This window comes from Ogataea haglerorum (genome assembly GCF_019207285.1).
Source record: "Ogataea haglerorum isolate 81-453-3 chromosome Unknown 81-453-3_NODE_1_length_915391_cov_96.871712, whole genome shotgun sequence".
In the NCBI taxonomy this organism is placed as follows: domain Eukaryota; kingdom Fungi; phylum Ascomycota; class Pichiomycetes; order Pichiales; family Pichiaceae; genus Ogataea; species Ogataea haglerorum.
Window position 1 is genome coordinate 280,690 of NW_025065151.1, and position 13,687 is coordinate 294,376.

Consider the following 13,687-nt stretch of genomic DNA (forward strand, 5'->3'; position numbering starts at 1 on the left):
GACTCTGAGTAACGACGTTTCAACATGTCCGAATACCATATCAACGGCCACTTTTATGAGCCGTCGGCCATATATGATCTTCAGAGGGTCTCTACTTTCTGGGAGCAATTGATCATCGACTTAACCAGTTCTAGCTCTAATAATAATACTGGGCTTAAGAACTCAACTGGGTCTCTTTGCGGCTGTTACGATGGCGAAGGCTACACATTCTTTTCGGACTTAGAAGACCCATCGCCGTGCTTGGTTAGCGGAGTTTTTGCATCGCTAATTTCAGTCTTTTTCATCATTTGGGGACTTGTTCAAGTGCGTAAGCTCAGGAAAACTAGAAATGTCAATTCCAAAGCAGAGTGGTGGTTTGTACTCAAGCTATCTCTGATTGCCGTTCAGATCGTATTTCAGCTGACACTGGCAATTCTAGCCGTTAGAACGTCTCCTTCACCTTTTTCGGACGTGCTAGTTTTGTCCTCGGACTTCAATCTCGTCGCTTTGGTTGTTGCGTTCGCCCTCTCATATATTGAAAATTTCAAGACTTTTGTGTCAGAGACCGCTCTCATAATATACTGGCTATTTGACCTGTTCATCGGCTGCTTGAAAATCGTCAATCTTGGCCTGAGAAATGACAAATCTTCAAGACTTCCAATCACGGTTCTCAGTACGGTCAATAACTTGATCCTATTGGTGATGGAGATTTATTTTGCTCCAAAAGCCCCAGTGGACCCTACCCAGACTGAGAACCTCTACGATTCCGCCAACATTTTCGGCAAGGTCACGTTCACCTGGTTGACTCCGTTAATGCAAAAAGGTTCTATCAAGTATCTGACAGAGCTCGACCTCCCTGCTCTGCCTTCCTTCCTGAGAAGTGACCATCTTTCTGGGGTCCTTGAATCTCACTGGGCAAAACAACTCCGGTCTAAAAAGCCAAGTCTGGCTATTGCGCTGGCAAAGTCGTTTGGTGGTCCGTTTTTAGTGGCTGCGTTGTTCAAAGTCGTCCAGGACTGCTGTGCCTTTATTCAGCCTCAATTGTTGAAGCAGCTGATAAGATTTGTCAATGAATATCATGAAGATCCTACAATCCCTATGACCAAGGGATTTATGATTGTGGCTTCAATGTTCATTCTTTCGGTTCTGCAGACCGCGTCACTGCATCAGTACTTTACCCGTGTTTTCGACACCGGTATCAAGGTAAAATCCTCGCTCACTTCTCTGATCTACAAAAAGTCGCTTGTGCTTTCCATTGAAGCCAAACAGAAAAAGTCATCGGGTGACATTGTCAACCTTATGTCTGTGGATACCCAAAGATTGCAAGATCTCTGTCAAAACCTGAATGTTATTTGGTCTGGACCTTTCCAGATCATTTTGTGCTTGGTTTCGCTCTATAACTTGCTTGGAAACGCCATGTGGCTGGGTGTTTTGTTCCTCTGTATTTCTGTTCCTATGAACACTTGGGTCTTCGGACAACAGAAGAAATTGCAGAAAACTCAAATGAAAGTGAAAGACGAAAGGACCGGGCTTATCTCGGAGATGCTCAACAACATCAAGTCCCTCAAGCTTTACGCCTGGGAACTTCCATACAAGAAGAAACTGATGTATGTTAGAAACAACAAGGAACTGTCAAACTTGAAAAAAATCGGTATTTTCCAAGCATGCAGTCAGTTCATTTTCAACACAACGCCGTATTTGGTGAGTACTTCTACCTTCGCCCTATTCATTGTTGCCTATAGAGGAGTTCCATTGAGCACAGACATCGTTTTCACCGCTCTTTCTCTGTTCAACTTGCTTGGCTTCCCGCTTGCTGTGCTTCCGTGGACGATTGGTAACATCATCGAGGCTCAGGTGGCCATTTCCCGAATTACTGGCTTCCTCGAGAGCGACGAACTGGACACTTCTACGGTGACCAGATTACCAGCACCCACAGAAATTGGCCAAGATGTTGTGAACATTGTAAACGCAGATTTCCTGTGGTCCAAAGATCCTTATAAGGCTGCTCTGGAAAACATAAATTTCACTGCAAAAAAAGGTCAACTCAATTGTATTATTGGCCGTGTTGGTGCAGGTAAGACTGCGTTGTTGCAGTCTTTGCTGGGAGACTTGCACAAACCAACAGGAACCGTGATTGTTCGCGGATCTGTGGCCTACGTTCCGCAAAACGCATGGATCATGAATGGAACCATCAAGGAAAATATCCTGTTCGGTTGCAAGTACGATCCAGACTTCTACGAAAAGACAATCAAAGCATGTGCCTTGACACACGATTTGAATGTTCTCACGGACGGGGATGCAACTCAGGTGGGTGAAAAGGGTATTAGCTTGTCTGGAGGTCAAAAAGCCAGACTTTCGCTCGCTAGAGCCGTCTACGCCAGAGCGGATTTGTATCTGTTGGATGATATTCTCAGTGCTGTTGACGAGCATGTTGGTAAGCATCTGATCAACAATGTTCTTGGTCCAGACGGTCTATTAAGCACCAAGTGTCGTATTCTTGCTACGAACAACCTGAACGTGCTCAAATTCTCGGACAACATCAGCTTGCTTCAGAACGGAAAGATCACCGAAAGCGGCCATTACGACGATATTGTTTCTGCTCAAAAGTCTGAGCTCTACAACGTGATCAATGATTCTGGTGCAAAAAAGAAGGACGAGGAAGTCTCTGAAGACGTTTCCGAAACCGTTATCGATAAAGAGAGCTCAGAGGATACTCAGTCTGTTTCCAGTGAGCTAGATGACGACATCAAGAAAATTGCATCCAAAGATCTTCCAAAGGCAGAGCTTGAGGACTTCAAAACATCTGTCTCGCGTAAAGACGAGACGCCAACTGGCAGAGAGGAGAAGCATGAACAGGGTAAAGTCAAGACAGCGATTTATCGTGCTTATGCCAAAGCCTGTGGTGTGCGGAACGTTATTTTCTTTCTGGTGATGGTGATTCTTTCGATGGGTGCCTCTGTTCTTGCTAATATCTGGTTGAAGCATTGGTCTGACATCAACACCAGACTGGGCTTCAATCCGCAGCCTTGGAAGTATCTGGGAATCTACTTTGGCCTTTGTGTCGCCAGCACTTTCTTCCTTTTGTGTCAGACACTGGTGCAGTGGCTCGCAGTGTCGATTCAGGGATCCAAGTATCTGCACCAGATCATGCTGGATGGAGTGCTTAGAGCTCCCATGCAGTTTTTCGAGACCACTCCAATTGGACGAATTCTGAACCGGTTCTCTCCAGATATTTACAAGATTGACGAGCAGCTTGCAAGAGTGTTTGCCATGTTCTTCACCAACAGCATCAAGGTCACCTTCACCATGCTTGTGATCATCTACTCTACCTGGCAGTTTGTGTTTTTGGTTGTTCCTCTGGCTGTTCTCTACAGATTCTACCAGCTGTACTACTTAGCCACGTCGAGAGAACTGCGTAGACTTGATTCGGTTTCGAAATCTCCTATTTTTGCTCACTTCCAGGAGACGCTCAGTGGAGTCGCTACTGTTAGGGCTTATGACCAACTGGAGCGGTTCAAGTACATGAACCAGCAGAAGATGGATGTGAACATGAGCGCATACCATCCTTCTGTCAGTGCCAACAGATGGCTTGCTGTCAGACTGGAATTTTTGGGCTCTTTGATTATCTTGGGCGCCTCGAGTTTGTTAGTCGCGACTCTCAGGTCTGGCCGTGTGACACCTGGTCTTGTGGGTCTGTCCATTTCGTATGCCTTGCAAACCACGCAGTCGCTCAACTGGATTGTTCGAATGACAGTGGAAATTGAGACTAACATTGTTTCTGTCGAAAGAGTCCTCGAATACGCTTCTTTAGAGCCAGAAGCTCCCGCTATCATTGAAAACAAGAGGCCGCCTAACAACTGGCCATCTAAGGGTACCATTGACTTCAAGAACTATAGCACGAGGTACAGACCGGACCTTGACCTTGTCCTCAAGAACATTAACCTGGCCATCAGGGAGAAGGAGAAAATAGGTATCGTGGGCCGTACAGGAGCCGGCAAATCTTCACTGACGCTGGCCATTTTCCGGATTATCGAGGCCTTTGATGGGCATATTGAAATTGACGGCCTGAACACAAGCGAAATTGGTCTGTTTGATCTCCGTTCCAAGTTGTCAATTATTCCGCAGGACTCTCAGATTTTTGAGGGCACCCTGAGGGCCAATATCGACCCTATCGAACAGTACTCAGACGACGAGATTTGGCAAGCCTTGGAGCTTTCGCATCTCAAAGACCATGTGATGGTAATGTATGAGGAGTCTGCTAACAAGGAGGATATTAAAATGGATCCACTGCTGGTTCGGATCAACGAGGGCGGATCCAATCTGTCTGCCGGTCAAAGACAGCTGATGTGTCTTGCCAGAGCTCTGGTCAAAAAGGAGTCCAAGGTTTTGATTTTGGATGAGGCCACTGCCAACGTGGATTACCAGACTGATGCCATTGTTCAGGAAACGATCCGTTCAGCATTCAAAGATCGCACCATTTTGACCATTGCGCACCGTCTCAACACCATCATCGACAGCGACCGGATCATTGTCCTGGAAAAGGGTGAGGTGGCGGAGTTCGACACTCCTCAGAACCTGCTCAAGAAAAAGGACAGTTTGTTCTACTCGCTTTGCAAAGAAGGTGGTCTGGTGGAATGATTAGGGAAAGAATTCTTACAAATATATAAAATAAAGGCTTAGAATAACGTAGTTATTTCCTCCTCGATTGCGTTTTGATCAGGGCACTGGCTATGCCAACTCCAAGGGCGGTCAGACCGCCCAGAACGGCAAACCCGATTAGTCCGTCCTTAGAGATTTCACTCTCGATCTCTTTTTTTAGATTCACAGCTTGCAGGTTGTCTGGCTCGTGGAGAATAAGCGCATCAATGTATCTTTTGCTTTCTTTCAGCTCTCCAATTTTGTAGCAGCCTGCTGCCAAGTAGTATAGACACTCGCGACGCCTTGCGGGCACATTCTTGAATAGTTCTGTGAGTATATTGACGCCCTCCTTGTTATCTTGCTTGCTATTGGATTTGATGAGGGCCCAGCCCAAGTTGAATAATGATTGAGCAGTTGGTTCTGGTCGCTGATCCTCCACCTCTCGTTCAAGCACAGCCAGTTGTTCTTCGGGCAACGGCGTATTCAGGTCCCCGAGGGCGGGGAGATAGTTTAGTTTCTTCATGCTAAAAATTAGATTTATTTTTTTGCAAAATCACTCCGCATGTCAAAGAAACCAACGTCCCAGCTGACCAAACTAATGGCTGCCACGGTACAATGCTCGGCCGAGTCCGCACAGTACGGCCAGTGCGTGCTCCGTAATTACGAAAACATCAACAAAGATGTTTGTCTCAAGGAATTCGAGTTGTACAAGAACTGCGTTCAGAAACACCTGGGACGGAAATGGTGAGACTTAATTATTTAAAATTATTTATTCAGTTGAGATCAACATAGCACTTTGAACTCCTTTCGAAAGTTCTTAAACCGCTTCTTGCTTGTACGACGGCCAAACAAGCGCTTGAAGAGCTTCGACATGCGCCCAAATAAATATTTGTTGACACCGACTAGTATTAGGTAGTTGGCACAGGCAGCCACTAGCAGGCTCATCTTCAGGCTTTCGGGTGTCCACGTGATGTCCATCAAATCTCCAAACCAGCTGGTATTGTCAAGATACATCAGGGCAGCAGACAGGATCGAAGTGGTGAAAACTGTGGTTATGAATGGGTAATTTTTGGCAGCAGGCTCTCTGTATGGGGGACCGACGGTCAACAGCATTGCAACCATAATGTACTGAAAGTTGGCAAATAGGAACAGCACTGTGTTGTCGGAGCACTGGACTTCATCGTCGTCGCCAGGAACAGGAGGTCTATACCAGCTTTCGTCAGCCTCTTTCAGCGATCTCCAAATAGAGAACTGGAAACAGAACAGAACGCAGATGTTTCCTAGCAAGGGGATCAATATTTTTGGCGACATCAGGTTCGCAGTAGGCCGTTTGGGGCATAGCTTGTCGAATGGCTTGCTCCAAGCCATGAACACAGCAAGCGGGATGATCAGGAACATGTCGATATACAGGAACTGGAAATCTCCAAGGTTTGTGCCCTCCTTATACAAAATGGAGACCGTGATAAACTGGATGGCCGAGTATAAAGACATAAACTGGAAACAGGAGAAGCTCGTCACCAGAGAGGCCCGGCCTTCCTTGATGACGTCCAAAACACATGAGATCTCAAAAATTCTCGACGTGAACGGAGCTGCCACAGATGCTTCTGCCTCGCTCAACGAGATTCCAACATCCGCCGCCTTGAGTGCTCCGCAATCATTAGCCCCATCTCCACAGAAGCCCACAGTATAATCCAGCGATTTGAGCCGGTCAACGAGCTCATGTTTTTCGTCAGGAGACATTCTAGCAAAAACGGTCCCCTTCATCAACATCTTTTCGATCAGCTGTTCATGATCGCTCAATTCAGTTAGGATGTACTTGAATACATCTCCTGTAACGGCGATGCAATAATCGTCTGTGCGGTTGATATCCAGCGGTACCAGACTGACTGGGTCCAGTTGGGACTCTGGGTCGTCGACCTCAGTCCAAACAATTGGGATCCTCTGATTGTCCTCGTACTCTTCAAATGAAGGAATGTAAACTTTGCAGCCCTGGTCGACCAGACCGCACTCTCGTGAGACGCTAACGGCAGTGAGGACGTTGTCCCCCGTGCACATAATGGTGCGAAGCTCGGCATCTTTGAGGTGTTTTAAAGAGCTTTTCGTGGAACTCTTCAAGCGGTTCTCGAAAATCAAAAATCCAATAAATTCCAACTCCGATTCGCACTTTTCACGAGGAAGCTCGTTCAGGAACTCCAGGTCGGTCAAATTGGCTGAGTTCGGCTTTTTCATAGTTTTCGTAGCACAAGCAATCACACGGTAGCCATTGTGAGTGTACTCGTGGAGGAGTTCTCGATAATTAGCTGGAACTGTCTCCGGGAAACACAAGTCCTCAATTACCTCAGGTGCACCTTTCACGAAAACATTGAAGAGAGCTGGATTGTTCAATGACTGGCATATTGAGGACATTCGTCTCAGTTGCGAAACAAACTCAAACTCGCGCAATTTCACAAACAGCGTATTATTTTGGAGCTTGTTCTTGGGGCGGAAAAGAACAGGCGAAACGTTGCCACTGAATTTGTGTCTAGCAACAAAATCGTTCAGAACTTCGTCGTCCACGGGATTCTCAATCATGTCCCAGTTCGTGAACTCGAATGTCTTTGCATCCAAAGGATCTCCAACAATTTCGTCTTCCACTTTTTTCAGAGACTGGCAACTTAGCATTGTCAGGAACAGCTCGTAAGCTTGCGGACTAGCCGCATCTCCAAATAGCTGGTCAACATGCGCATAGAGGTCGGTGAAATGGCGCTCTTTTCGGTCACGGATCGGCTCTGAAACGCGAACTCCCATCAAATCCAAGCCTTCCTCGGTCAGCGTTCCAGTCTTGTCGAAACACATGACGTCCAGCTTTCCTCCAACGTTTATCCGCGTTGGCGCAATGCAGAACACACTTTTATGCCGTAATCGCGAAAGGGCAAAGCTCGTGCCGATTGTTAATGTTGCGGGTAATGCAGGCGGAACAACGATGGTGATGAGGTCCAATGCGCGCAAAGTGATTGTTTTCCACCCCAGCCCGAGCTTGATGAAGTTGATAGCAGAAACAACGAAGCCAACCAGTGCAATCACCGTCATCACACCAATGTACTTGAAGGAGTCCCGGTAGAACTTGAAGTCGCTTGGCTTCGGGAATAGCATCGATCTCACCAACGAGCCCTTGGTGGTGTTGAAACCGGTTCTCACCACAAGAGCCATTGCTGGCTCGTCTCCGTTGCTGGCGTAACGACATCTGACGATCTTGGTACCGGAGTATAGGAACGACTTGGCCAATTGGGGAGAGAACTTGGTGCTCGCAAACTCGCTTCTCAGCTCTGCAGCCGTCTCTGGCGAAATTGGCAGCTTGGACACAGGAACAGACTCACCTGTGAGCATTGACTCGTTCACGATGCAGTCACCCGAGAGTAAAATTGCGTCACAGGGAAAGTAATGAAGAGACGCATCAGACACTTCGTAAACGTCGCCGGGCACCAGTTCTTTGGAGTTAATCTCCTTCCAGAAACCGCTTCTCCAGACCCTCACGTCGCACTCGAACCTCGAAATAGCACGCATGCGTGTGATGGTGGTCTTTGTTTCAATAAGCGAGTCGGCGATGGAAAAGACTGATATGATGAAAATACAGAATGCGTAGTAGTAGTAACTGTCAGCAAGCCATAGCAAGATTGAAAATGCCTGAAACACATAAAAAGGATGAAGGATCTCGTCAGTTAGCAACTGAAACACCGACTTGTCCTTGATATCGATGAGATTTTCGCCGAAAATGAGAGACCTGCTCTGGTACAGGTCTTCGGACAGACCTGCCTTGCTCTCTGGAAAATGGCACCATTTCGGGTCGATCCAGCTATTTGCCAGTTTGTAGATGTCTTCCAGCGGGTCGTAGAAAAATTTCATGTATCTGTACTCAAAAGAGATCAAAATCGGAACCAGAGGATCAGTGTCATCCAGGTCGTAATCGTCTTTGTCGTCAAATTTAGACTTTGTGAGAAATGATGACAGCGAGCGATTGTACCAATGTCTCTTCACGTTAATAGTGTCGAGGACACCGAATTCGTCCTCCACAACGACCCACTGTGCCTTGGCGAGCGGCGTGGCATTCCCCATCATCTGGATACGGTATCTTGGGAACCAGCGAAGACCCAGGTACCCGAGTCCTAAGGTCAAAATGATAAATAGATAATATACTGCTGACTTAAGGTACGAGTTGGAGTAGCCAGCAATTCCTATCACAAGGTCCTCCTCCGCAAGGTAAAACCGCTGGCTCGTGTTTTTAGCTGGAAATTTGGCTCCAAACAGCTTGTCGTGGTGTCTGACATCCGCCCACACTCCAGACTTGGAATCCCACTCGTCATGCTCCGAGGAAAGATCACCTTCTTCGTCCGGATATTCCTCAGGAAACAGCTCCTCCTCGCTCGTGTGCATCGATCCATAGCTGGATATCGGAATCGAAGCCAGCTCGGTATTGCTATGGATGGAAACAGCCGGGTGCTGCACCGACATACTTCTATGATGCAGCTCGTCATCGTAGGTGTTCCAATTGGTATCGTAGTCAACGAGCATTCCCTCTGGATTATGCAGCTGGGATGAAGCTCCTTTGGCCTCTTCAATCTGCTGTGTGGTGAAGAACTTGAACTTGGCCCGCTCCTGGAATTCAACGGTGCTCGCATTCGAGTCCACGCGGTGCAGCGAAAAATCATCCAGCTCGCCAAAATCGTCTTGCACAGCGACACTGGAAATAGCTGGCGAGGGAAACGGCTGCGGGAGATTATGATGGAACGAAGAGATCGATGAGGGAATCACGTGCGACGCTGCTCCCGAGAACATCTCGGTCTCGTTTTCGTCCACATGGAACTGGCGGGATGCGAGGGACGCGGAGTCGCGATTTCGTGAGGCCTCGCGCCGCCTAGTCGAGAGCGAGGAAAACGAGTCTTTGTGCGAAGGCATAAAGATTTTTAAACCCTAGCGACAAAATAAATTTAAAAAAAAGACATGTGTTTACGTCAGCGCAGGTGCGAAACATCCAAGGCGGATGGTTACCCAAGAGGTCCTTTTCATGATTAGCGTACATGCGTAGAGATCATTTCTTGAGGAAAGAGGGTTTGGGAAGGGAGAGTGTGGAAGGCGCACTGTGGAAGGAGGAGCCTGCGTAGACTGGAGTGGAGGAGGAGAGGGGGGACATCGACGTCGAGGACTGGGAACGGGGGGACTTTTTGAGGTACGAGTCGGCACTAGATGGCAAATTCGTAGCTCCTGAGTTTCTATTGGATGCAGTGGACTGCTGTTTGTGGTTATCGCGGGTCTTCTTCTTCGTACGCCCGCCAAAATCTGGTTTCTGGCCATCAGGCAGCGATTGCGACGAGTCCAGCAACAGATGTTTAAGATCGTTCGTGGTGGACTCCACGACTGCGTTCTGTTTCGGTCCTTTGGATGCCTTGTCCGACTGAGCCTTTTTCTGTGTTTGCTGTTGCTTGGACTTGTTTTTATCTGAGTGGCCAAAATCCACAGCAGTTCCGTCGGGAAGCACTCCTCGCGGGGGGATGAATGCGTCTGCTTGTTTCTTGCGGGCTCCTTTCTTCGTTTTGGCCAGGCCTGGGCCTCCCAGGTCTATATTTTGGGACTGTACCATCATGATTGTTTATTTGATTGTGAGTCAGATAATTTAATTATTTTGCTAATTTACACTATTAGAGAGACAGAATAATTTTCGACACAGCTGTGAAACAGCTTCAGAATAAATCCGCTAGGTCGTCGTCGTTTTCTTCCACCTCCTCGTTCTCGCCTGCCTCCTCGTTGTCCTCCTGATCCTCCTGATCGTCTTCGTCGTCTTCGTCCTTATTTCGATCGTTCGTACTGTCTTGCTCTTGTATCTGCATGCGCTTCAGCTCAAGTTCCTGCTTGAGTCTTCCGATAACGTCAGTGATACGGTTACGCATGATCGGATTATTGGCCTTGGCCAGGTCCCGGGACTTCTGCTCAATCGTGCTTTCCAATTCGCTGATCTCCTCGCGCAAAATGGCGTTGTGTTGCTGCGTCTCGTTCATCTCTTCTCCAACAGGACGTATATGCTCTTCCTCATCCTCCTCTTCGTCGTCGTCGTCATCTTCATCGTCGGAAGACTCGTGTTCCTCGTCGGCAGACGCTCCCTCAATAATCTCCTCCTCCTCATCGTCCCTTGGTGCGTCCTCAAACGCAGCCTCCAGCTCCAAGTCCAGCTCGTCCTCCTTGTCCTCTTCCTCCATCTGTCTGTCCAGCTTGTCCTCTATCCTAGCTTCCTGTGCCTTCTGTTTCTTTTTCCTGAACTCAACCGGCTCAGGAGTGGAGTAGCTGCTGGCCTCCTCCGATGGATCAATGAATGTGTACGTGCTGGACTCTGCTTCGTCGTCCAAGTCTAGAAGCTCCTGGACCCTGTCTTCGACGCTCTGCATGATTTTCTGTTGGTAACGCTTCTTAAAGCGCTGCTTTGCATTCTCCAGCGGCGGAGTAATTCCGTCCGGATACGACTCGCCATGCTCCATGTCAACGTCTATGTCCTTAATATCCTTCTCAGACTCGAGCCGCTTCACGATCAGCAGCATCTGGCACACGTCGATCGTCTTGAATATGTTCTTTTTATCCACAGACTTGTGGACTTCCACCACAGTCGGCAACTCAACCAGTTTGCCTCCGTACAACATCCCATTTATTCGTAAAATCGCCCGCCTCTTGTCCTTCCACTTGATCGTGATCCCGCTCATGTCTCCGTCTTCAACACATCTGCGCAGATAATCCAGCGACTCGTCTGGTACCATTCTCAATATGATACCCTCTTCGATCAATGGGTCATCTTCTCTGTCGGGGTCTTCAGAATCGTAGCCGTCACCGGGCATTCTTGTGGGCTTGACCCTGATTGTGGGCACTTTTTTAGTCGTGCTCAACTTGAGCATGGGACGCGGCTCTTCTGGTCCCGATGACGTCCTGAGCTTAATCTTGGGCTTTTCTTCGTCTTTATTGCTCAGTTTTATTTTCAGTTTAGGCATGGTGGGTGTATAGGGAAAACAAAAAAAAAAAATCAAGAAAAAAAATATCATATATATTTTAGATCCTGCTCCATGTCCAAAGTGGTGACCAGAGCACAGTTTGTAAACTCGGTCGAGACATTTAAACAGGCGTATGAAAGCACACACTTTGGTCGAAGTAGCACCAAAATTCCGTTCTCGCAGGAAACCAACCATGAGATTTTCGAGAAGCTTGATTTGAAAAACCAGTACAAAGACCCATCAGAGAAGCTGCACATAGTAGACTACAACACCGGATTCAACAGCTTCGTTTACGACCTAAATCACTACCTGCACCCACGCTTCCACCTCCTTATCCCTAACAGCGCGGCAATGCACAGATTTTGGAAAAGGCTCCATGACAATGATCCCTTGTGCCGGAATTTCTACCTGTTTCAAGAGGATCCACGGTCTCTTAGACACTATAACTCCGAAGAGCTTATCAATAGCGGGAAAATTGTGCTTGACCGAAATCCTGCCGAGAAAGTGAACCAAACGCTGCTCATCACTGGTTCCTACATTACAACCTCTGACAAGTCAAAGGTGAGAAGCATGCTCTATTTCAACCAGATGCGTCTCGCTTGGTACAAATACCCAAAAGTGAAGTCTCTTTTTTGGCTGCGTCCAGCGGATGCCCTGAAATATCTCGGGATCATGGGATCGAGGTTCAGACAAACTAATTCTGTGGTCGCAACCGCTTTCGGCGAAGTGAACGTCATCGCATACAGCAATTTCGAAAAGCAGAAAAGCGTGACCAGGTGCATGCGGCAATACCCGAACGCTATCGAACTGCCCAAGATGCCTCAACACGAAGACCTGATGCTGGTCGAGTTCCAATCGAATCAGGATAAATACAAAATCGAGCACATGCCCGAGTTCACGCTGGTCCTGCACAAGCTATTCATGTTGCCGAGCTACAAGGTGGTCCAGAACCTGCATTTTCTCGGTCCGGGAGCAGACGAGTACTTCAAACAGGTTCTTCCTGCGTCGGTTCTCGAATGCAGAATCTGTGACCTCCCGATAGAGGAGCTTGTTGAGATTTCCAATTTATACTTCCGCTGGCCGTTCAAGCCGATGACCGACCTCGAACTTTACCTAGAGTCAGACAAGGATCACACTTAACTGACTATAGAATATATATAATAAATCTCACGGCTGTGCATAGACAAATTTTTCAACGGTTTTTGCATCGGTTGCTAGACTTAATGTGGAATGTCAAGCAATGACAAGCTAACCAACGAAACACGGTATCACGTGATTGTTGATCCGAGCTCTTTGGTGTTTGGCGGAATCACAAGACTCAAAAAATGGCAGACAGAGTACCGTCTGACGGTCTTTGTACCAAACTACACACTGAGAGAACTGGACTTCCTCAAACGCTCCATCAACCCTGTTGTTGCCCGAAACGCGCGCGAAAGCATTCGTGTCATCGACGCCGCGATAAGCGAGGACCCTGCCGATACCCACAACCCGCGTAATGTTCAGTTTCTTTTAGAATCTCCCGAGGAAGCAGGCCCGGACTGGAAAAAAGCTTCAAGCTACAGACAACGGACGCCCTTGTTAGGTGAAATACCGACGATGGCAGGCGATTACGGACTATACCAAAAGCCTCGGAACAAGACTACGCGAACGGTGAATACCGGTTTCGAGAAGCAGCAGGAGCTCGCGAAAGATACGGATCAACACGAAAAGGCCAAGGTCCCGCCACGACTGAGGTACCTGATCCGCTCGTGCATTCAAAAGCAGTACGTCGAAAATAAGAAGCGCAAACCGAGGTCGAGAATTGATTGGGTAGTGGTTTGCGAAGACCCCGTCACATCTACATGGCTCCGGTGTTTCGGATTCAAAGTGCTGAGCATGAACCAGATGGAAGCGTTTCTGGAACAGCGTGACTCCAGCGACCCACCAAAAGTGGCGAACGAAGCGCCTGGCATGGTGAAAACGCAGGATTACAGGAAAATCACGTTTGCTCCCAGAGGATCGGGCAAGTTGTGGACGCCATAGCTCTAAAATGTTAGTCAATTTTCGAGAACGCAGCTTCAGATAAG

General features: G+C 47.9%; 7 protein-coding genes across 7 annotated transcripts; 3 read left to right on the forward strand and 4 right to left on the reverse strand.

Annotated features, from left to right (window-relative positions):
- Positions 1-24: 24 nt before the first annotated feature.
- KL911_000163 (uncharacterized protein) lies at positions 25-4,617 on the forward strand (the record flags this gene model as incomplete). The annotated part of the gene is made up of 1 exon (XM_043196609.1): positions 25-4,617. The coding sequence occupies one exon, from the start codon at positions 25-27 to the stop codon at positions 4,615-4,617; it is 4,593 nt and encodes a 1,530-aa protein (XP_043056856.1).
- A 52-nt stretch (positions 4,618-4,669) lies between these two features.
- Positions 4,670-5,140, reverse strand: KL911_000164 (uncharacterized protein; the record flags this gene model as incomplete). The annotated part of the gene is made up of 1 exon (XM_043196620.1): positions 4,670-5,140. One exon carries the CDS (start codon positions 5,138-5,140, stop codon positions 4,670-4,672), a length of 471 nt encoding a protein of 156 aa, XP_043056857.1.
- A 260-nt stretch (positions 5,141-5,400) lies between these two features.
- Positions 5,401-9,549, reverse strand: KL911_000165 (uncharacterized protein; the record flags this gene model as incomplete). The annotated part of the gene is made up of 1 exon (XM_043196631.1): positions 5,401-9,549. The coding sequence occupies one exon, from the start codon at positions 9,547-9,549 to the stop codon at positions 5,401-5,403; it is 4,149 nt and encodes a 1,382-aa protein (XP_043056858.1).
- Positions 9,550-9,682: 133 nt separating this feature from the next.
- On the reverse strand, positions 9,683-10,234 carry KL911_000166 (uncharacterized protein; the record flags this gene model as incomplete). The annotated part of the gene is made up of 1 exon (XM_043196642.1): positions 9,683-10,234. One exon carries the CDS (start codon positions 10,232-10,234, stop codon positions 9,683-9,685), a length of 552 nt encoding a protein of 183 aa, XP_043056859.1.
- A 97-nt stretch (positions 10,235-10,331) lies between these two features.
- KL911_000167 (uncharacterized protein) lies at positions 10,332-11,621 on the reverse strand (the record flags this gene model as incomplete). The annotated part of the gene is made up of 1 exon (XM_043196653.1): positions 10,332-11,621. The coding sequence occupies one exon, from the start codon at positions 11,619-11,621 to the stop codon at positions 10,332-10,334; it is 1,290 nt and encodes a 429-aa protein (XP_043056860.1).
- Positions 11,622-11,693: 72 nt separating this feature from the next.
- Positions 11,694-12,761, forward strand: KL911_000168 (uncharacterized protein; the record flags this gene model as incomplete). Its single annotated transcript, XM_043196664.1, has 1 exon — positions 11,694-12,761. The coding sequence occupies one exon, from the start codon at positions 11,694-11,696 to the stop codon at positions 12,759-12,761; it is 1,068 nt and encodes a 355-aa protein (XP_043056861.1).
- A 90-nt stretch (positions 12,762-12,851) lies between these two features.
- Positions 12,852-13,643, forward strand: KL911_000169 (uncharacterized protein; the record flags this gene model as incomplete). The annotated part of the gene is made up of 1 exon (XM_043196675.1): positions 12,852-13,643. The coding sequence occupies one exon, from the start codon at positions 12,852-12,854 to the stop codon at positions 13,641-13,643; it is 792 nt and encodes a 263-aa protein (XP_043056862.1).
- Between the last annotated feature and the right edge of the window lie 44 nt (positions 13,644-13,687).